At 42.5% G+C, this 22,516-nt stretch overlaps 1 protein-coding gene across 4 annotated transcripts in view; it reads left to right on the plus strand.

The window, feature by feature from the left end:
* Positions 1-20,749, plus strand: part of epha3 (eph receptor A3) — a 97,322-nt gene extending 76,573 nt beyond the window's left edge. For 2 of the 4 annotated variants that reach the window (XM_041951486.1, XM_041951487.1), the window contains exons 12-17: positions 1,184-1,245; positions 3,606-3,815; positions 6,429-6,578; positions 7,320-7,513; positions 13,429-13,584; positions 19,425-20,749. In XM_041951486.1, coding sequence (XP_041807420.1) covers positions 1,184-1,245; positions 3,606-3,815; positions 6,429-6,578; positions 7,320-7,513; positions 13,429-13,584; positions 19,425-19,530 — 878 coding nt within the window. In that variant the 3' untranslated portion in view covers positions 19,531-20,749. Of the gene's footprint in view, positions 1-1,183; positions 1,246-3,605; positions 3,816-6,428; positions 6,579-7,319; positions 7,514-13,428; positions 13,585-17,821; positions 17,940-19,424 lie in introns of all 4 variants that reach the window. The other 2 variants (XM_041951488.1, XM_041951489.1) reach the window with 2 other exon arrangements.
* Positions 20,750-22,516: the final 1,767 nt, after the last annotated feature.

Consider the following 22,516-nt stretch of genomic DNA (forward strand, 5'->3'; position numbering starts at 1 on the left):
TTCTAGTGGCAAAATAAAAAGCAGAAAAAAGTGAAAAACTTTAAAAAATTGAGGCACACAAACTGTTTAAATTGGAGTTTGTGTTTCACAAACTTGGAGTCATAATTTATTTTTTATTCCTACAACCATAAGATCACTCAAACACACCTTACGTCTCGGCTCGTTCACTTTAAGCCATTTGTTGTGCCAAATAAGACTTTCTTTTGTCAGGGTCTAATTGACTCACAGGGACATTTTCATGTGTAATTCAATATGCTTCACTCAGATCTGCTTTGATTTAATTAAAGATACCGAGTCAGCCAACTTTGTTATTAATGGAAAGTTTATTCTTTTCCAATGAGAGTAATGGATTCGTTTCTTTTAAGGGCCGATTCCATCACCCTCCGCACTCAGCCTGTGTCATTCCTGGAAAAAAAAAAAAGTGTCTGTCTTACCAGATGTGGGGAGGGTTCAAATTAATACATGCAAGAGGGAAGGATGGGGTGATGGGGAAGGAAGGAGGCAGGGATGATGGAGAAAAGGTAGGTCGGGAATGAAGGAGGGCAGGCGGAGGAGGGAAGAGGGCACATTAATCAGAATAAAATGGAGAAGAAGCATACGGCTGGTGGTAAGTCAAGAGTGAAGCGGGGAGAACAAAGCCATCTGGGACACAAACAAGTCCTGACACCCATGCTGTTCATTTAATAATGGCTGATTTAAAGGTTTCATAAAGAGAGGAGTTTTTTTTTTTCTTTTTTCTTCTTTTTCACCCGCCTGTAATAAACCTTGTGTTGGCCGTATAGTCTGATCAGGTACAGATGATCGCAGGCAGAGTGGATTTACAGACAGATCTTCCACAGAAATAAAGATGTCACACTTTGACAGCTGACCTGCTGAGACCCTTAAACTATGACTGGTGATCGTTTCATTCTGCTGAGTGTGTGTGTGTGTGTGTGTGTGTGTGTGTGTGTGTGATAGTGAGTTCAATCTGATTCTATCAGGGCACATGTATGTCTGCTTTAAGTCGAGTTACAGGCCCCCCTGTTCACCCCCTATGTCCAGTTTCAGAGAATAAATCTGAAATCAATGTGATGTTGGCTGTGAGTGTCTGTTGTTTGGCTCACGGTTCTGTTGTGCAGCAAACACAAGTCGTTGTTCTCACTTGGTGAGCGACACATCTGATGTGACCTCCCTTCTGTTGCAGGTAAACCCGTCATGATTGTCACAGAATACATGGAGAACGGATCCCTGGACAGTTTTTTGAGAGTAAGTGAGAACATGGACAAACACACACATGTTTGGAGTCTTGAATGGATCATGATGTATCATAGAGGTGCACACCCCGAGGCGGTCGGGGCAACACATACTTGATAGCTGAGGATTAAGGACCACACACCAGGGAACAGATTAATGTGGTGGAGAAAAAAAAAAAAGGGCTGCACCTGTAAACCTGTGACTAAACATCACACATCAGGTCAAGCTGTGCTGTAAATCTTTGCTTTTGCATCTCAGAAATTACAGCCACCGACAAAGCAGTCACATTTGCTTCAGACGTGTGTTAAAAACTCTGAAAAGTCCAACTATTTACACTAAAAGTGCCAAACTTGAACTTAGAAATGGATGTGCTAATGAATGAACACAGCAACAAGTTTCAATGCTGCTTTCTGCTTTCAGAATGTCTTTGAGCAAAGATGAAATCTTTCTTTCCGGATGTAGTCAAATAACAGATATAGCATGAAACAAATAAAAAATCATCATTTTCAGGCAGCAAAACATCTCTCATTCCAACTTTTTTCATTAAAAAACTTTTCAATTGTGCAACATGCAATTTTCTAGAGATGAGATTGCAGAGATCAGTCTAGTTACAGTTATTATTATTATTATTATTATTATTATTATCATTATGTAAGAAGCCAATTTGATCCTCTGACCAAAAACGCTCATTTCCTCGCTTGTTTAAGGAAAAGACCTCTTAGCCGACTATAGATTTCAGTAAATACTGTACCAGACAGTGGCTGATTCTAGCAGTTCTGATTGTTTCAGCTGAGCTCGCCACACAGGGCTGATCAAATGATCAGGTTTTATCCTCACTGGCCGGGACTGAAGCTGATTCTTGCCATGCCTCTGTCTCTCAAAGAGGAACTGACCTGCCTCGCTGAAATTAGCCACAGCACAACAGCCAAGCCGCAACACTGGCATGAGAGCGCGTGTGCTGACGCCTGTTTTTAGCCCTTTCCCACATGTGTCTGCACAGTATCCAGACACATGCAGGAGGAGTAGCTGTTGTTTCCTGACATTTTCCCAGAGGCCTGCACTCTATCACTGAAAATGTGTCATGGGTGCACGCACGCATGCGAACGCACAGCTTATGTCTGTGTTCTGAGTGTGCACGGCTTCGAGGTGACCACGCCAGGTGGTTCTGGCCACTAATTGCTCCAGACGAAATGGGAGGGGAGGTGGGCCCACTTGGCTTTCAAAGGAAAACACACTCATCTTACACTCATCTCGCAAATGACGTGATCTTTGAGTAACGCAGAGCCAATGAGTGCATGTGAAAAGCAAAAATGGATAGATAGATAGATAGATAGATAGATAGATAGATAGATAGATAGATAGATAGATAGATAGATAGATAAGGAACAAATGCTGTGTTGCTCAACATTGTCTGCTTTCTAATGGTAATTCATCATCTGAAGTGTTTTTCTTTCCCTTTGTCTGCTGTGTTGACATTTCAGACATGTATAGGCTGAATCATAAACACTTGCCAGTGTACAGCAGTGTAAACACTCCCGCTTGCCAATGCAAACAAAAAAGAAGTGTGTTGTGTTTATGTCACGTCCATCATTATTAAGGGAAAGTTTATTTGAATGCTGCATCCAACCGCTTTGCAAACATCTTATTGAGCTAAAAATCCGGTCGAGACTTTAAGGATTTGCATCATAAACAGATTCCTCCACGTTCTTATTTGAGTAGCATTTCCATTCAGTTCTGACCTGAGACTGTCAATGCTTTTAAATACCACTGTGGCCACATTTTATACCTTTACATTTAAAACGTTTGAATCTGAGATTCATGTGTCATGTGCATTCATTTAAGCATTCAGTATTTTACCTAAAAATGAGGAGCAGCCTTTAAAAAAATGCATTTAGTCCGTGGGACTTGAAAAATAAGAAATATTCATGGATATTTCTGAAGTTTCCAACCAAAATGTCAGAGAAATCAGGTCAGCAGCTCAAGATGAAGGGCTCTCATTGGCCATCGGATTGGCCATTATACAATAAATACGCAGTAAAATAGTATCATATGAGTTGTGGTTAGCACTAAGTAGGCAGATTTAAAAAGAAAGACCTTTCAGTTATACAGTATATATTGGTCTGATGATAATTGCCATACATTACTGCATCTCTGCCTTTGGTATTTCACAGCTGAGCTGAAGAAGAGGTACAGAATGTCAAAGTTGGTTTTTAAAGGTTAATGAAAATGCTGTGGATACGAATGTAAAAAGGTTTCATTTTATGCAAATAGTCAGAAAGGTCAGACTCCCTTTGTGTTGTATGTAATATACATTTAACATGCCGCATTAACAGTGTGCGTCTGCTCTTTTCTGTCTTCCTTTCTTTATTTAGAAACACGACGCCCAGTTTACAGGCATCCAGTTGGTCGGCATGCTGCGTGGCATCGCCTCGGGAATGAAGTATCTGTCGGACATGGGCTACGTTCACCGAGACCTGGCAGCTCGCAACATCCTGGTCAACAGCAACCTGGTGTGTAAAGTGTCAGACTTCGGCCTGTCCCGAGTCCTGGAGGACGACCCGGAGGCGGCCTACACCACCAGGGTGAGCTGGAACGAAAACACAATTAAGGACGAAAGTGACAGCATGAATAAATATGTTCGCCACTGTCCTCGGGCACACCATTTATTTTGGGAATGATTTACTTAAAATGTAATGTTACATAAAACTCCATGAAAGCCTCAATGGAATATGGTACTCAATGTATTACTGTTCTCATTACTGGAGCCCTACAACTGGCGACAGAGTCCCCTGTTTCCTCTTTAAATCAGAATAATTTTATTTTCTCTCCAGCAAAAATGATCAGAAAATACCAAACAGCAATTTTTAATGTTCTTCTACTATTTATGCATGTCCATAGTTATGTTGGTTATTATGAAATGGGCTGCACACCTCCATCCTGTCTTGCTCTCTAAGAAAACAGGCACACACACACACACACACACACTGCATCCATCATGCGTTCTCCCAGCAGTGTAAGGGAGACGAACACATAAATAAAGACAGAGTTGTGATAAGACTGACATAAATCCACAGAGCTTCACCTCCCTGAGTCACAGTACAGAAACTGTAAGGTCATAGAGAAGACCACTCCCTGAACTGCATGTCCTGATGGGAAGCTTTATGTCAATAATACTCACCCTATTAGGTTTTATCCTAAAAGTACATGCTGAGACTGTATAGAATTTGTATGCCGCACAAATATGGTCTTAAGAGAAATGCAGGCACCTACTTCCATTGGCACATCTCATTTTTAGAGGTTTGTTGTGTTTGAGACATGAAAAATCTTATTTTTGCATCTTATTGCCCATTGTCTCCGGACATATTTCCCCATTCAGTCCAGGTGATACTTGCAGATCACTTTGCGGCTCGGCCTCGATTCTCTTAGCTGCTTTAGATGATGATCAGGGTTTCCGTTTCATCGTGTCCTGGAAGATGTCAATGTCCCGGACGAATGGGAGAAAATTCCAGTCTAACATTATCTGTGTTTATTGAGCTTAAAAGCAATCGATAGGTAGTGGTTGGTTATGAGTTTATCAGAGTTAAGCAACAATGAAACAAATGTCACAGTTGTTGCATTCATCACATAGGTTACATATGCAGAAATATGAAGATTCATTTTTCTAAGAGAAGGATGTGTGGAAATTGAATTTTAGCACGGCTTAGCTTAGTTGTTAGCATCTAGGAGGTAAGCAGATGTCAGTTGGAGGAAATTTGGACTGAAAAGGAAAAATCATTTCACCCTATTTTACTAGTTTCACTACTTTAAGCGCATGCCACAAAATGAAACATTATCAACTGGCACGCCACTCTTCATGCATTTATCTGTGCTTTTTGCATCGTGTGTGTGTGTGGTAATTTTCATCACAGGATCCTGCGGTCGAGGCCATGCGTGCAGCCCCTTTAAACACTGTATAATTTGCTGGCTGAGAATTGCTTGTCAAATAAACAGTCAGTGTGCCGTTTGCCTTTCTCCCAGAAATACATAATCTAAAATAATAAGACAGAATAATAAACTCTGCCATGTTACAGTAACTGAAAACACTCCGCACATGCTGGCAGATTTCCTTCCCTCACTGGAACTTTCTTTCATTTTTTTTTCAGCTTCTCTAGCCTCTGCATTTTAGGCAAAATCTATAGTTTACTTTGTTTATATGTGTTTCTGGTGCGTCTGTTTGTAGAGTGTTCACACATCTTACACTTTGACCTTTTAGGACAGCACATGAGTACAGTTTAAGAGCAGTTTGTGTGTGTGTGTGTGTGTGTGTTGCGCCTATGTTCATTTGTGCAGCCACGTGTGTGATTGTGTGCCTTTCTGTGTATCATGTTTCTTGTCGGATCAGGCAGTATAAGAGTGTGTTTTATGGAGGCCAGTGCGTATGTGTGTGGCTGCACAGCACCAGGGAAGAGCTGAGCGACTTGGCCGATGTCTCTGTTAGCTTTGGCTGCCACCGGCCCCCTTTCCCTAGCCCCATTTTCTTCATTTGTCCTGCTTCTCAGCTAGAATGACTAATGCAGCAGACACTACAGTGAGAAGTTAAGCAGGAAACTTTGGATTATGGTTTTATTAATGTGTTTTTTCTTTCATTCTTTAAGGTTGATGCAGATACTTTTTGATGAAAAATGAATGAATCTTACCACTATTTTTTGTTACAAGAGGGTAGAAAAATATTGCAGTATCTTATAGTTTTGTCAGAATGTTTATACTTCCCAGTGTGAAAGAGCAAATTATTCAATGGGATCTGGAAAATCTTCTTTGGAGGTTTCGCTGCGGGTCCTCCACAATAGTGTTTCAGTTAACTGTTGGACCTGAGGTAGAGATCACCATGCTCAGTCTAATCCACAGAGCCCACTGAGGTTAAAGGGTTTCAGAACAGCTCATAAATTGTCTAAATCTTTGCAGGACATGCAGGCCTTTGCATGTGACTGGAATCCATGTTTATGTGTGTAATACGCCCAATATTTCATATATGCATCATGCAATGTAGAAATATTTCTGCCATCAATTTTATCCCCCAAAACTGACGTAAATACATTGTTAGGGTGAGCCAAAATAGGCAAAATACATGTTAATATCAGCTAACATGATTGTGCTAAAACATTTTGATTCATTGAATGATTGATTGAGTAATCCTCCTCTTGCTGTGTGTCTCTCAGGGAGGTAAGATCCCGATCCGGTGGACGGCTCCAGAGGCTATTGCCTACAGGAAGTTTACATCAGCCAGTGATGCTTGGAGTTATGGCATTGTGCTCTGGGAAGTGATGTCATATGGGGAACGGCCATACTGGGAGATGTCCAATCAGGATGTAAGTACTGCCATGTTGCCAAGCTAACCCCTTTTAGTGGAGGCGTCTGTGTGGCGCACCCACCAATGCAGCAGTGCTGCCAGGTCTGATGGGAAGAAAGTTAAGGCACCAGCAGCTTCCACTGATTTACACGAGATGTTAAATTCTTGTTCAGGGCCGTGTGAAGAGGATTATAGCACATAAGAGGGAAAAAAGGGGAATGTAATCCCATAGACGCAGTAGGGCACTTTAGACAGTTTAGACGAAAAACATTGTTAGCACTGCTACGTCAAATAAGGTCAAAGAGGTAGTGTTAAGTGCTGTTAAACCTTCAAAATATCAGGTTGTCTCAGCCTAATGACCATCCTGAGGGTGTAGTGGAGTGTGTGTTAAACAGGTCTAAAGAGTTTGGTGCTTTTTATTCATTCAGAAGTAATTCACTGCAGTGTCATTTAATTTAATTTGTTAGGATCCCCATTCACTCAAGTGGAAACTTCAGTGAACTTTTTTTTTCCTTGGGTTCATACAACACGCAGACCTTCCAACCCCAAACCACTTAACAACACAAGACAATGCAACGACCAGCTCCAAAATGCAGCATCTTAACAGATCAAGCATTAGATCAGAAAGGTCAGAATGTATAATCTACCACTTCCTGGATACTACCTGGATATTTACATGTAAAACCCTGATGATCAATAGAGCACATGATGCTGACCACATCTCATCTGTCGTTTCTCAAATCCCGCATTCTCCTTCTAGGTAATAAAGGCTGTAGATGAGGGTTACCGCCTCCCCCCACCCATGGACTGCCCTGCTACCCTCTACCAGCTGATGCTGGACTGCTGGCAGAAGGAGAGGAACAACCGGCCTAAGTTTGAACAGATCGTCAGCATCCTGGATAAACTCATCCGCAACCCTGGCAGCCTCAAAATCACAGCCAACACCACATCCAGGTATCAGAAGGATATTGCACCTTTTATTTGCTTTCATTGTTTGGAGTTTGTTGTGTGCTCACAGAAAACAGCGCACATAAAGAAAACACTTGTAGCTTGCAGCTGGTGCAAGGAGGCAAACGGGATATGCCTTTCAGGCCTGCTGGCCTGTGCAGAACTTGTCTGGCACAGACCAAACAACTCTGCCTTTTGCAGCATCCTGCAGCCTGCTAAATGTGACTGATATATATGTAAATATAGAAAATAAGCAGGTAAAGCCTAGAGTGTGGTTATTGTTGCTTTTTTTCCCCTGCTACAGTTGCCATGTACCTGACAACCAGACACCTGGCTCCAGGCAGTCCAACACTGGCAGCAGTTCCCATACCTTCCATGCACACCATTATGGGCTGTTGCAGGTCACTGCACTCCCTGCTCAGTGATCACAAGTCATTGGTTTTATTTTCCATAAATGAAGCACAATGCGCCATTATTAATGTTGTGGACAATAAAAAGGCGGAGGGATGCAGTTGGGAAAAAGGAAGGTTTTGTATTCTTTCTCCCTCGCTGTGCTCCTGTTTGTTTTTGGAGCCACGCATAACAGGAGCTTGACATAAATATTGCCTTCCTGCTTCCTGTGTTTGCAGGGTGTTACATGAGAATTAGCTGGAGTTATCACATCCTCCCTCTATATTTACCTAAAACAACTGAAATTTATTTTCTTCATCTTTCCAGTTCCCATGAAGTCTAATGTCTTGTTCCTCTCTACTTTTTCTCTCGTTCTTATGTTTCATTTTTACCTCCTTTTTTTACTGGCTCTTATGCTTCACTCCTTTGTTTGGACCACCATTCTCTCCCAGGGGGCCACGGGGAACCAGGGCAGCCCATGTACAGTTGTCAGTTCTGAGCAGGGAGGGGGACAGGCGCTGGGTCTGCGGCAGACGGCCGTGGCATTATGGAGACGTCAAAGCTCATAACACTGACTAATGATTTCTTAAGAAAGTGAAAATAGGTCCCTTGGAGTTTGCATGTAATTTCCCTGATTGGCTTTTAACACCGGGCGAGCACAGGCTGGCCGACATAGGCGGCTGTGGTGATTTATGAGAACTATGTGTGTATGTGGGTATCTGTGTGTGTGTGTGTGTGTGTGTGGTGGCAGTTGCACAGCGGGAGCAGCTGCACTCAGCTCCACACACCTCGTTTGTCTCAGGGCTGTCCTGGCTGGCTAATGGAGCACCCCCCTCCTCCTCCACAAAGCCCACACCAACGCCTGGGACCGGAGTAGAGCATCTGGAGGCTTCAGGGGTGGGACCCGGTCACAGTTTACTGTCCCCGCATGTGGACGGAGAGGGACCGGGGTCAGTGGGCCAAGGTTGGCTGTCAGAGACTAATTATGGGCCAACAGGAGCCCCGTCAGGGTTAGGGCCACTGTCGATCCAACTGGCTTCATAGGGTATCTAGAAAATAAGAGGTTATCCTGTTTTCAAGCCTAAAAATGTGATTCTTTGTGTTCATCAAAACACGACAATGCAGCCAAAGTGCCAGAACACAACTCGAACTCCTTCTTAATGCACATAAATCAACTTTAATGCGCAGTGGTCAGTGATGCACTGCTGCAGATGTACTGTGTGTGGGCTTTTTACATAATAAAAATTTTTCCCCAAGTCTCTGTGAACCTGTAACAACAAATTCAATCTAACACATCAGTCCTCAAATCAAAATCTTTAATCATCCCTCTCCCTGGAAAATAAGGGCTTTTGGTTAATTTTCAGTAGTTCGAGCTGGGCTGGAAATGGGGTTGGAGTTGAAACAAGAGCTAACCCGTTCTCTGCTGAGGGTCTTGGGAGAAAAGTAGCTGTGACTGGGGCACGTGCCATGGCCACAGAAGGAGGTCTATGCTGGTGTGGATCTTGGCCTGTAGGGTAAGGTTGGGAAGGGGAATGGAAAAGGAAATGGCAAGAAAGGTTTCCAATAGTGAAAGGAAACCGGCTGAATGATACTAAAGAATGCAGACATTTATGCAATAATATTCAGATATAAAAAAGGTAGATAATGGGGCAACACCATCCATCAGCTGAGTAGATCAACTGATAAAAAACTGGATGGGAGATACAAGATACTAGGCACTGCAGACATAATGCATTAAAGACCAAAACCTTTAAATGTAATTATCCAAATGCCAATATTTTGTCAAAAGATCTGCCGCAGATAACTAAAAGTCTACACTGACGCGCTGGCTAGTAAGATAGATTAAGCGTAAGAGCCGTGCATGCTTGACTGGAATCAAATCAAAATGTCACACTTGAATCAGTTTAGGTTAATAGCTTCCCTCAGACAACCTGATTAGTATTGATTAAGCATGCATCATATCCATCACACCCAGCCGAGGATACCGCCACATACCAGGATTTCAACTCAAAGGCCTAATATTGGTCCTGTGCATCAGTCTAACCTCTCCCAGTAACACAGTGAGAGCCTGTCCTGCCCACATGTATCTGTTCAAGCTCTTCTCCTCATCGTCCTCGCCCGTCCCCCGAGAGAGCTAAAAACAAGAGACTACACAGCCCTGGTTATTTGGAGGTCAAAAGAATGAAAGATAGAGCAGAAAGGGGGACGGGAAATGAAAACGAGAAAGGGGGTGGTATTTAGTCTCTCGCCGGCGTATTTATACTTCCCTCTCTTCAAGCGTGTGTTTTCTGCATTCTTATACAGCGTTAAGTCCACAAGGGGTTTTGAAACCCCCCTCTGCCATCAGACAGATGCTTTCTTTTCTCTTTATTCTCCTCTTCATCGCCTCTCTCTGTTTCTGTGTTTCCTCTCCAATCATCTTGTCTCATGAGTTGCCATGAGATGTTGCTGAAAATGTAACAACAAAGGAAACAAAGAAAATGATAAGGGAGGGGAAACAAGGTCATTTGCAGTTTATCTCTCGGAGGAGACAGGAGAGGGGAAAAGAAAGAAGAGGATGAAGGGGGAGATGAGATCAGAGGATGAAAAAGAAGAGAGGGGGTACAGGAGAGGAAAGTAGAGGAGAGGATCAATAATCCTGGAAAAAATCTCAGCATTCTTATCCAGCCCAAAAGTTAGAATCTAAAACATTTCAGTTTGGGGAAAAAGTCAGTCATAACCATCACAATTATTCCTTTCGCCACGTTAAAAAAACAGCAACTCACATTTTTCTACTGTACCCTCAGGGAGATTCACACACTTCCTCCTTTTCCCCTCATGCAAACTACCCCACCTCCCAGTCCCCGATTCCCTCCTTCTCCTACAAACCAGTCTCTCCAGGCGGTCCTCGGGGGCCCTCAGAATTTTGACAGGCCTCTGATCTGGCAGGAAAAGACTCAATCATTGTAACAACACCCACTCCACTGCCTCAAATGCATCATTTTTTTCCTCTCCCCTTTTTCCTGTCTCTGTTTGAGATGTCATCTTGCTTTTCTTCTCTCTGTTTACCTCTTTGTTGGCTTCATATGGTGTTTTTTGTTACATGATGGCAGCTTGATGATTTTCTATTGTAACTCTAGCCTGATTGTATTTTGCTTCCTCAAATGAAAATATAAAGCATCAGCATGAAGGGTACTGAGAATATATCTAAGTTGCCAAAGCAATAAGGTACCTCTCATCTCCAACAGGAGGGAAATGACAGGAAAACTAATTATGCTTGGAAGAATATTTGCAGCTAAACTGAAGAACTTTCAATTCACTATTCTTCACAATAAGAGCATACATAAATGTTCAGTTGAACAAATAAGAGCATGTGTGGCTATACGCTATATGCATGCTTTGTTCTGAAATAAGATGATGATCAGGTAAAGACTGAGAAAAGGCAAATGGATGTAGTGCGGAGGACTTAAGAGAGGCCAATAAATAATATTTTTTTTCAAAGGAATCCGAAGAGAGTTGAGAATGTGCATATTTGAGATTTATTAAAATATATAATTCCACATTCATGCTTAGGAATTCCAGTGTCTCTTTTACAAAAAGGGCTGTTTCAAATGTTGCAAAGTTTTTCATCCTGGCTTATAGAATTACAGCTTCCTAATTCCCTGAAGGGAAGCCCAACCATGAGTAACATTTCCCCAGATTTGCACACGCATAAACACACACTGTGGCTCCAAAACTCCCTGCCAATCCAAATCAGTCAGCAAAGGTGGACTTGGTATTCTAATGAGTTTATTTACAAGACTATGAATAGTATTCCCTCAGGGAGAACTACCCTTTTTCCTGTTCTGTCCTGCCTTGTTTGCAAGGCTCTATTCCCTTGTGTGCATGTGTGTCTTGACGTAGGTGCCTTTGTCTGTGCTGCAAGACAGGTGCAGCCTGTCCTTATAAAAGAAAAGAGTGCCTTTGCAACCCAGTTTGAAATGCCACTCACAAATTCAGCAATAAACACAGGATGCTCCAACCAATCCCTTCTTGCTGCTGTTTGATTGGTCGTTATGTTCTGAGTCCCAGTTTGACCTGGTTTCCCATTTTTTGCCTCGTGAAGTGGTCAGGTATCCCACCAGCAAAGTGAAACACATTTGTATAAGACAAAACAACAGCAGTGACATCAGAGGTTAGACACTGAGAAAGGAAATACTTTTCTTTGTCATCTTCAGCTTCTCCTCCACTCTCCTCCTCTCCTCTCTGCATGTCTGCCTGTCTGTCTCCCTCATCCTTCCTCTTTGCCCGACTTCGGCAACCATCAATCAGAGCGAGTCAGCACAGCGCCTGCAGCCTTTCCTTCACCCTCTACTGTTGAGTGAGCGCTCTAAAGCCCAATGCAGTGCATTTAATTTGATCTGATCCAATTGAAACCATCAAGTCTAATCAAATCTAATGTTGCATTTCGCCGCATGGCACGTGTGCTGCTTAAAACCGTAATGACATTAGACAGAAACCGATGCTGCTTTTGTTAGTAATCTTGTTCTTGAATATGTTAAATATATTATGGAAATATTTTCTGTGATGGTTTGATTTCCCTCCTGTATTTAAAGCCCAAAGGCATTTTGTAGGTTCACAGTATGCAACAGACACATTAAACCAGTGTGTGTGCGTGCCCGTGTTTGTGCATGCATGTGAGTGTGTGTGTGTGAGACTCCTTGATAAGTGTCGCTCAAGTTTGTTTTTTATCAGTGTGCCTGCACAGAATGCATAGTATGTATTTTCACATGTATACATGCAATTTGGTCAAAACAAAACCAATGAAGTTATCAGTCAAACATTTATCATATGCTCTGGTAGCATTTAAAAAACATGGAATAAGCAGTCAAGAAAAGTTGTCAAGTGCAGGAGTGGCTCTGCTACATTAGACTATGATCTATGCAACCCTGGAGCCCGTCATGACACTTTTACTCAGTGTTATCAGTGCACAAATGACAGCAGCTAGATGATGAAAGATCCGTCACACAACTTGAAATGAGGCACTGACTGCTGGCTAGTCACTGGCAATAGCAGCAGCAATAAGCAAGGAATAACATCAGTGGTTTCAGCAGAGTTACATGAGCCTGCAGGGTGAGTGGACAGTGAGCGGCGCAAAGCCTGCCAACCGTTTTGCACCGCTCCACTCCCACATGACGCGCTCTTCTCCCTGCAACATACAGTAAGTCAGTCTATGTGCTGACAGTGCTGCCAGCTCTACTCTTCTTCAGCCAGTGAGTGTGCTCGTTGTAAATAGTCCTGCAACACTGCTGCAAACATTGCTGCTGCTTGTGCTGCTGCTACTCAGATAGCATTTCCGGAGTCCCCTACAGAGTCCAGGCTAAAAGAAAAGATGTAAGGATATAGATATTTAAAGAGCCATGCTGATGGTCTGGGTGACACTAATGCCTTTGTGTTCCTGAAACTCTTCTATACACTTCAGGAGAAGTGGATGTGGATATGAAACAGGTATTGCCAACAGTATTAGCTGTCCATTTATGTGTTTTTCTTTTACTCCACCTGTATCCTCTCAGGCCGGCCAACTTGTTACTGGACAGGAGCAGTTCAGAGGTTCCCTCCATGGGGACGGTGGGTGACTGGATGGATGGAATGAGGACCTTGCCCTGCAAGGAGGCCTTCTCTGGGGTCAGCTACAGCTCCTGTGACACCCTGGCCAAAACCTCCACAGAGTAAGACAACCACACACACACAGAAACACACACCAAGCTACTCTGCCTATTCATGTCAGCAGTGCTTACAGGGCCCCAGTACCCGTGGCAAGACTCGGATTTGAAGAGGCTTTTGGTGAAGAACACGCACACGCACACGCACACACACACACACACACACACACGCATACACACACACGCAGCAGCCCTTACTAAAGGTGTCCAGATGAGTCATGGTAATTCATAATGACAGGCCTTTAGCCACGCTCTCAATGTTGCAAGTATGAGCACAGAGGGAGAAGGTGAGCGCATTAAACGAAAGGGAGATAAATAGAGAAACAGAGTGAGAGATAAAGAGAGGAGAGGGAATAAGAGAGAAGCTGAGGGAGGGAATGAGAGGGCAGATTTGACAAGATAAAAGAGGAGAGAGAAGGGCCTTTGAAAGAGAATAAAGGCTGTCAGGAAATTATCTTGAAGCAGCATCTAGAGAAATCACATTTGGAGAGCACACACTGCAGGACCTATAGTATGTATGTATGTAACAGCAAAGACCTTTTTTCAATGTAAGGAGGAGAGGCGTTACAGACACTGAACATAAATGCAATTTTCCCTACAATATCTGCTCCTGGCGTGTAATGCGTGGTTACTGCTTTCATGGTTTTGTTTAGGCATCTCTGGTTTCCTAAACAAAACCATGTGACTTGTTTTTGGTGAAATCAACTTTGACTTTAAGCACAAGACGGGACACGTTCGTTGTTCAGCTCTCTGCAGTGTGAGGAACTTTTGTTGTAAAATGACAGTAGAGGCAGGGTGTTTGTCACAGCATGGCAGTGTCAATAAAGGAGAGTTAGTACCAGAGACAGAGATTATAGATCTGACCCTGCTGACGGGATCCTCAGGCTGACAAAAGGTTCTGAGATAGTGGATCAGACTCTGGCTAGAGTCCTGCACTGGCAGACTGAAATAAATTCTGGATCCCGAGCATGATGATAATACACTAGGAGATTATACTGATGAACAAGCCTCTTTTAGACTTACAGCTCAGAGTCCAGCCACTTTATTACTTGTCAGCATGCAGAATTGTTCTCTATCTCTTTCCCACTGTCCGTCTCTTTTTTCTCTCTCCCTCCGTTGGCCTGCCGATGGTCTAATTGATGTGGAATGTGACCGGGTAAATAATTGGACATTTCTAATCAGTGTGATCAAAGCAGCCCTGCACTGCGGTGAAGGCAGCAGCGGGGGCATTTGGGGAGTGTTGGTCAGTGTAGCGGCCAGCTGTAACTCCTGTCTGTGACTTATCAAACTGGCAGTCATTAACAGTGCTGGGCTTAATCTGTTGGAGAGAAGAAATGTGTGATGTGTGTCTTTTGAAATAATGATCAACAGTGGAGTTTGTGGGCTTTCAGGCCCCACGAAGAGCTGAGGAGTTTAAATCTTCCCACATTGGCAGCTATAAATTGTAATGACTTGTAACTGAAACACAGAACTTCATATCCGAGAAGTTTAATACAGAGACAGAAAAGTGCGCAGTGATGCTTTACACCAAAGACACCAAATGACAAACAGTAAAAGTGCAGCTTTCTTTGAAGAGAGCTCTGGCTCATCTTTTGGATAATAATGAAACTTTTAATGATGGTTTCTCTCTCATTCTTTCTCAGGGATGTTACACAGAAGATGTATTTTTCCCTTGACATTTCGCATGCCATTCATTCAATGAATTAATTTCAATCACAAAGTTCTGTTCCGTCAGGATGTTACAAAAGCCTCCACTGCAGACTAGTGTAAATCCACACTGGGTATCGACAAAGTGCATCGCAGATAAACTGCACTGGAGTAACCTAAAGAAATCATATTTGCCTGGGATGCTTTTTCTCTCGCTAGATGCTAAATTGGATCACTGCAGCATTAATCCACTGAAGGCTGAAGCTAAGGCACCCAAGGCTAGCTCAGCTACAAGGCTAGCAGACTTGGCTGGGGCTATGCATTGCTCAGTATAGATTGCTCTATTGATTTGTACAGTCTTAATCTAGTCCTTGATATTCAGCACAAGGCTTGGCAACGCTCTGACCTCTGAGGAACAGTAATCATGCATGGCTGCAGTCTGCTGACTCATCTGCTTGGAGTAATTGAAGTCCTTTTTTGAGTCGGGATAGAGTGCATCGACTAGGAAATACTACGTCATTTGGACTATTTCCTTCAGTGCATGCAAAGTTCATTTCAGGTATTTGATTGAAGAAGTGGTGAACTTGGCCTAAACTGCTAGAGAAAAGAAAGCAATCTGAAGAGGCAAAACACTGACATTTTCTTATACAACCACATATCAGGACAGACCCATCGACCCTTCCTGGTACAGGTTGAGAAAACATCACCATAGCCCAACTTTACCCAACAACCACTTTCTTTCATCAGTTCAAAACACAACACAACAAATGAGACAATCTCCTGTGCCCATGAGTATTTAGAAAGTGATACCCGCTCAGTATTTTTCTCAGCGTTGCTTTATCTGTGCGTTTTGGCCGTTCGTCCACACACAAACAGTTTCAGATCAGTCAAAATGGAGCTTTTGGAAAGCTCCTTCCAGAGTGAAGCTTTTCAGAAACTCTGTTTGGAGTGCTGACGTGTTGACAGAGAAAACAAAGCTTCTGGCTTACGAGTGTGCACCATTATCTCCTTTGTTTACAAGAGGCATTTTTGTGCATTGCCAAGGAAGTGCTGCTAACCTTGCTAGCAGGACATAAATGTACAGTTACTCCTCCACTTCTGCTGAGGAGCCAAGGTGTCAGCCTGCACCACAGAGGTCACTGCTAATACTCACTTCCTCCACAGAGACCCCCTCACCACAGTGTTGGGTTTGGACGAGACCCAGTCGGACCTATAGCTGCAGATAGCCTACTGGTAATAGATTTTTTCTCAAGGCTTCTGATTGGCCAACATTAGTGTTATGTTATGTTGGTTTGGCATGCTCTTGACAGCGCTTCAACTACGTTTTTGCATTTTCATATGGATGAAGAGGGGTTTATTTTTAACTGTGTGGACGGAATTTTTTGAGAATGAAGGAGGAAAAAGTCAGCTTGTATGTCACGTATGTGTGGACGAGGCAGCGGTGGTTAGTGATTGGTTGGTTTTTGTTCACGAAAACCATCAAAATTCACTTGTAACTACTGTGGAGAAGAAAACATTCTTCATCGCTTTCGCTCTGGAATAATGGGAATTGATGAGCAACATTGCGACATGCTGTAAGAAACTTTCAACTGTTAATCTTTTTCATGTGGTGGAATGTGTGTCTTTTTCTCGATAATCACACCTCATGTGTTTCATGTTACAGCAGTTTAATGTAGTTTTATTTCATCACTGTCTGTTCTGGCGATGATTCCTCTTCTTGTGGCTGTCCTGGCAGAAAAAGACCCATCTCATTAATAAGACAAAGAAGTTAATTTACATCATCATAGACACATAAGTTCATGTATATCATTTTTGACACAGTTTTCACAATATTGCAACACAAGAGCGTTAAGGCACAAATTAGATGAGTTACTGTGTGTTTCAAATGCACAATGATAATTAAGATTTTAGTCTCCAGGACGTTCAAGACATCAAAACTTGCCTCCATGACATGTTGGGAAGCCAGAACAGCCCACTGCCATTGTTTTTGCATTATAGAAATTATAATGCGTTACTGTTGTGTTGTTGAGTTCATGCTGCGTTTGTTTGCTATTGCACTCTTGGACAGCCTGAGGGTAGGAGGTCCCTTTTACCCTTCTGGTCTCACTTAATAGCAGGATTTAAAGGCTGTGAATGATGAATGGTTGTATTCCAAAAGCCTGGGGTCTTAATAATATAGTGGTAAATCAAAGTAAGACTGAATTAAACTGTTCAAGCCAATCATTGTAGTCAATATCAATTGTAACTGCTGAATCATGGACTTTTTAGCTTTCTTGTTTTCTTTTTTTTTCTTACTACTATTTGTCAGATTTGGTCGTTTTTAGCTACGATCCAATAAATATAGGATTTTCTGTCTATTTTGACTTTATAAATGTTCATAATGTCAACAAACATAAGAGTTACTGTCCATGGTTCAGAGAATCTGCCCCTCCTGTCTGTTTTATACATGCTTGTTTTCCAATTTATAGGTAAAAGCTACATATGTAGCCCAATTCTTTTCAACTAAAATGTGCTTTGAATACCGTTCTAGAGAAAGCACATATTAATGACATCGAGTTTCAAAGTTTTAATGTTGCTGGACCTGGCTGTGTCTCAGTAGAGTGGTTCTGACGGAGGTCCACGTCACACCGGCAACTTGCCCAGAGTGGGAGCCGTCCATGGGAATCACCACTCTCTAATGCCCAGCTCCTCTCCGCCTCCTCAGGCTCTGGATGGTGGGTGGAGGACCAAGACCTAGGCCCTGCCTGGGAGCACTAATCTACCTCCAGAAGCACTCATGGGCTCTCACTCGTCTGACTTTTAAAGGGATAGTTAGTCGATATTCAGTGATAACTCAATAGAAATGTTTCCATCCAGCGGTAGGATGTAACTACAGGCTGTGTAGAACTTACTTAGACACATGCAAATTCTGTTAGCATCTGATTGATATTATAATAGAATTAATATTATAATTTGCCAAACTTGCAAGACAGAGTATTACCAGTAGTAGATATTTGTGTCATTTGCATAAATTTTGATGTTTCTCAGGACTTTTAAGAGATTATTGTTTACTTTAAGCTGCTTCATCATAACTTTGGATGGAAACCTGGCTATTGTCTCTCTATGAAATTCCTTTGGTCTTCTTTATTTTAAGTTTTAAACACAATAAACTGTAGAGTTTATATTTTAAAACATACCCTCACTTAAGTGAACTATCCCTTTACATTGCAGCGCCGAGTGAAGCAACATTGTGATTTTTGCCGTTTTCAGTTTCTGGCTGGTCGTGATGTTTCTAAATGTCTGCTATCTGGGCTGCTTTGGAGAACTAAATGCTCTGCTTGCATCTGAATAATCCAAACTTTATCGTGACCATTTTCAAATAACACTAAAATGTCTACAACGATTCCACTGCTTCTACTAATACAATGCCATTGTTATTACTTCTAGATGGGCAGAAGAGATGATTCTTAGCGTGTGCTGTGAATTGTAATATCAAAGATGCTCTTTATATATGATGTATTTTAAGGTTGTTGTTGCTGTACGCTTCTAAGAGGCCTTGATGTTTTAATTGAGCTCACTAACTACTGTCTGTTTTTGATGTTTATGATCAATAACACATGTGAAACTGACGCTGTAGCTCTAAATAGTCTCCCAATGCAAATGGTCTTTTCTTACACTTGAACGCATGTAACTAATCTTTTAATAGCTTCGAAGAGTATTGACTAGTAAACAGATTTACCTCAATCAGACTGTAATATCTTGCACATGTACCAGTGCTGCTCCTCTCCACATGCTCGCCTCCCCTGTCAAAGAAATCAGCTCAATGCAACGCTGGAAACTGGGTCTTTTATGCCACTGTGGCCCTCATGTGCTACTGTTCCCTCCACTGACAGGGTCATAATAACAGCTGTCAGTGTAGCCCCATAGGCCCACCTCCCTGTTTGTAAGTGATGGAGAGTCAAGGCAACACCCCTCCCCCTTAGACCACCTCGAGAGATGTGGCAGCCCAGTGGCCTTCTGGGAAATGCAGTCCTTTGTGAATGACAGATGCATGGGAAAGCGAAGGGAGCAGCGCTGGGAGCATGTCATTAAATGCCACACGGGTGTCACATCCTCCAACACTAACGCACACTTTCCATCTATTTTCTCCCTCCATCACACCCCTCTCCCTGATTGTGCCCCCCCTCCCCTCTTTCCCCCTCTCTCTCTTCACAAACCAGGGATCTGAAAAAGGTTGGAGTGACTATCGTAGGACCACAGAAGAAGATCGTGAGCAGCCTCAAAGCCCTAGATTCCCACACCAAGAATGGCCCAGTACCTGTTTAAAAAATGAACCCAACAAATAAAAACACCAGAGACCCGTCTGTCGGTGTGGTTGCCAATCACAGTCTAACACGGTGGCTTCATATTTGAACTGGAAACGGATGGAAATGAAGGAAAAATATGATATGATTCAAATGAGGGCTTCCATTGTTTCGTTGAAAGACGATAAATCAAGTCCTGACAGAGACACGGGAAGAGTTCAGTGCAGATCTGCCAGCTAGTTAACTGGCGTGACTCTTCAGCCCTCCGTCCCTTCATGCCCAAGTTGAGATGCCTTACAGACAAATAAGAGGGTAAAGAGAGCAGAGGTGAAGCCAAGGGAGCCAGGGTGACAAACTGGGACTGGACTGGGATAGGGGGCAAAGACTGGACTAACATAAAGCCGGAGCTCTACCATATTGGCTAAGCTGGATCGCATAGCCTTCCCTTCAAAGCTGAGAGGGGACGGGCACGCTCACAGTCTCTTCCCACCACGCCTGAATGGCAGCCTGTGGAACGAGGCGGTGAAACGGCTGAGACGCCTCGTGTCGAGGAGCATGTCAGACAGCAGCAGCTCACCCGGGTGTGGACCCTTCCTGGACTAACGAGGTCTGAGGCGTGAGATTTTGTTGTAACTACCTACATTTACTGTCTCTATCCATGAGCGAACTGAGCTGGTATGGACGCACCTAGACGATAACCGAGCCATTTTACTCCGTAGCTCTAACCTATAGCATTTGCATTCAGTAGACATGTCACATAAAAGCAATAATTATGATAATCAGTTAGTCTCATTGTATGGAAGCCATGAGTCTGTCACATGTACGATGTTTTGAACGCTGTGCTTTGGAGGTACAGGGGCCATAACACACTTCACACACAGAATTTTCTTTATGGTGACATCTATGTTCTATGTGCTTACGAACAGATATTGTACAGTTATAGTGCTGTTCCCTCAACCCAATGCCCTTTGTGTGAAATCTCAGGATGTATACGTTATTCGTTCCACTTTCTCTAACAAGGGGAGACAGAAAGAGAGAACGGAGCAGAGCCAGGAATTGAGATTGCAGGTTAAGAGAGAGACAGGAGCAAGAAAAGAGGAAACCGTAAGAGAGGAAATGATATGAGGAAAAGGAGAACTTGAATAGGATGAAGTGGCGGCGTTATGGCGTCTGCTTCAGACATTCTTGCTGTGTTGCGGAAGTGTTTTAAACTAGAAGTGAGTTTGTACTTGAGGTTTTTTTTTTCAGTCAGCATCATCAACCCCACACAACATCAGGTATCACTTTCTTTCTAAGGGATGGGATTTGTTCTCCGCGTGCGATCAGTTCGGAAGGTTGAGATCACCGCTGCTGATCTGAGGGTCTTCTGGTCCCTTTGCTTTGGTCTGGATCCATAACTTATTAACAAAAAGCATACGTTTGTTCTAGTGTAGAATTAGCTGTTAATCCATATCCCTTGGTGTGTTTAATGCAAAAGTAGAGTGCCTCCTCGAGTTGGGTCGGATCGCCAAGCGAAAAGCTCCAGTTTTGATTTTTTAAAAAGTCTTGGTGTTTTTTTCTGCTTTCTCATCGGGGGTTTTAATGGCTGCCCTAAACTAACAAGGTGTGAAAATGCCCTGAAAGAGATCAACACTTCCAATAAATGACTGCTTTTTCCGAGATAGTATCCTAGTACATCATATGTCCAGGATAGGGTTTCCTAAAGGTACCTTAGAACTTGTACTATGAAGTTCAGACTTAAAGATGTTAGTCTCCAGCTTTGATGTCACTCAGTCAATCCCTCAGCGCAACATATACCCAGTATTTCTAAACTGGCGCTTTGGTACTTTGTGCTGTTGGATGGGTAACATTTAACCACGGGCGTACCATCTTTAAGCTTCTTCCAAGCACTTACTCTAGTACAAAATATTTGAGCACTTTGAATGGAAATGTTATTGCCTTGGCTGTAGACTAAGCTTACCTAATGGACAGGGGGGATTTTTGGTGCTTTTGGGAAACCCAGCCCTGTTCAGTGTGTCAGTCGGTCCTCTGTTGCTTGGTCTACCTGTGGATGCTGCTGTTGCTGCTATGTGTTCTAATTAGCATGTACATAATGTAAACCATCATAATGATAGCAACTAGCGCTACAGATCCCACTATATGTACATGGCCATCCTTCTTTGTACAAATGTTTGTATGTATAAAAGAATAAATAAAAATTGTGCAACATTTTTAATTAAAAAAGAGACAAAAATCATCTGTATTATATTTTATCTTATTTTATTTGTCTGCTCTGTTTTTTTTCTTTTCTACAATAAAAAGGCAATTATGATTACATTATTATTTATTTGTTAACATTATACAGCGCAATGTGGATGTTTTTTGTAGCATACAGTAAATTATGTGTCAGTGCTTTCTGTGTTTTGGTTTTCGACTTACTTTATAAACCTGGGACATCTGAGAGAGCAATACTGTTATGCACCCTATATCCAGATCCCTCATTTTCTGTCTCAAGACTGACCCATGTGTCTGTGTGAGAGTTTACGTGTGCAAATGTAGATGGCCTTGTCTACTAATGTAAAATGATTTGTAGTGGAAACATTTATATTTTTATAATAAATATTCGCAAAATATTTTCCAAAAAAAATGGATGACGATAGACCTGCTCCTGTGTTTTTATTTCATCACGTGATGACGGCGCAGACCAGCAAATAATATCAGCTTCTCTTTTAACTGTATTTCCATATGTGTGGAAGTCAACCAGCCATAACTCAGATGTCAGCTTTTTTATTTTACATTCCTTAGATCAATCTTTTGGCACATCCTGCCTCCTTCAGGATAAAAGCCCGCAGTCATCTGACTGACATATATGGTGTGCAGGACAGGTGTTTCAAATCATTGAGTTCACAGGGCAGTCGACATGAACAGAGGAGGAGTCCATCGAAAGGTCATTCATAGCCAAGAGAGGTCTTCACCATCAATGTCCAAACTCTAAGAATCACCAAAGAGACTGCAGAGTAAAAATATGT

The sequence above is a fragment of the Chelmon rostratus genome, chromosome 13 (assembly GCF_017976325.1).
Source record: "Chelmon rostratus isolate fCheRos1 chromosome 13, fCheRos1.pri, whole genome shotgun sequence".
Classification (NCBI taxonomy): Eukaryota; Metazoa; Chordata; class Actinopteri; order Chaetodontiformes; family Chaetodontidae; genus Chelmon; species Chelmon rostratus.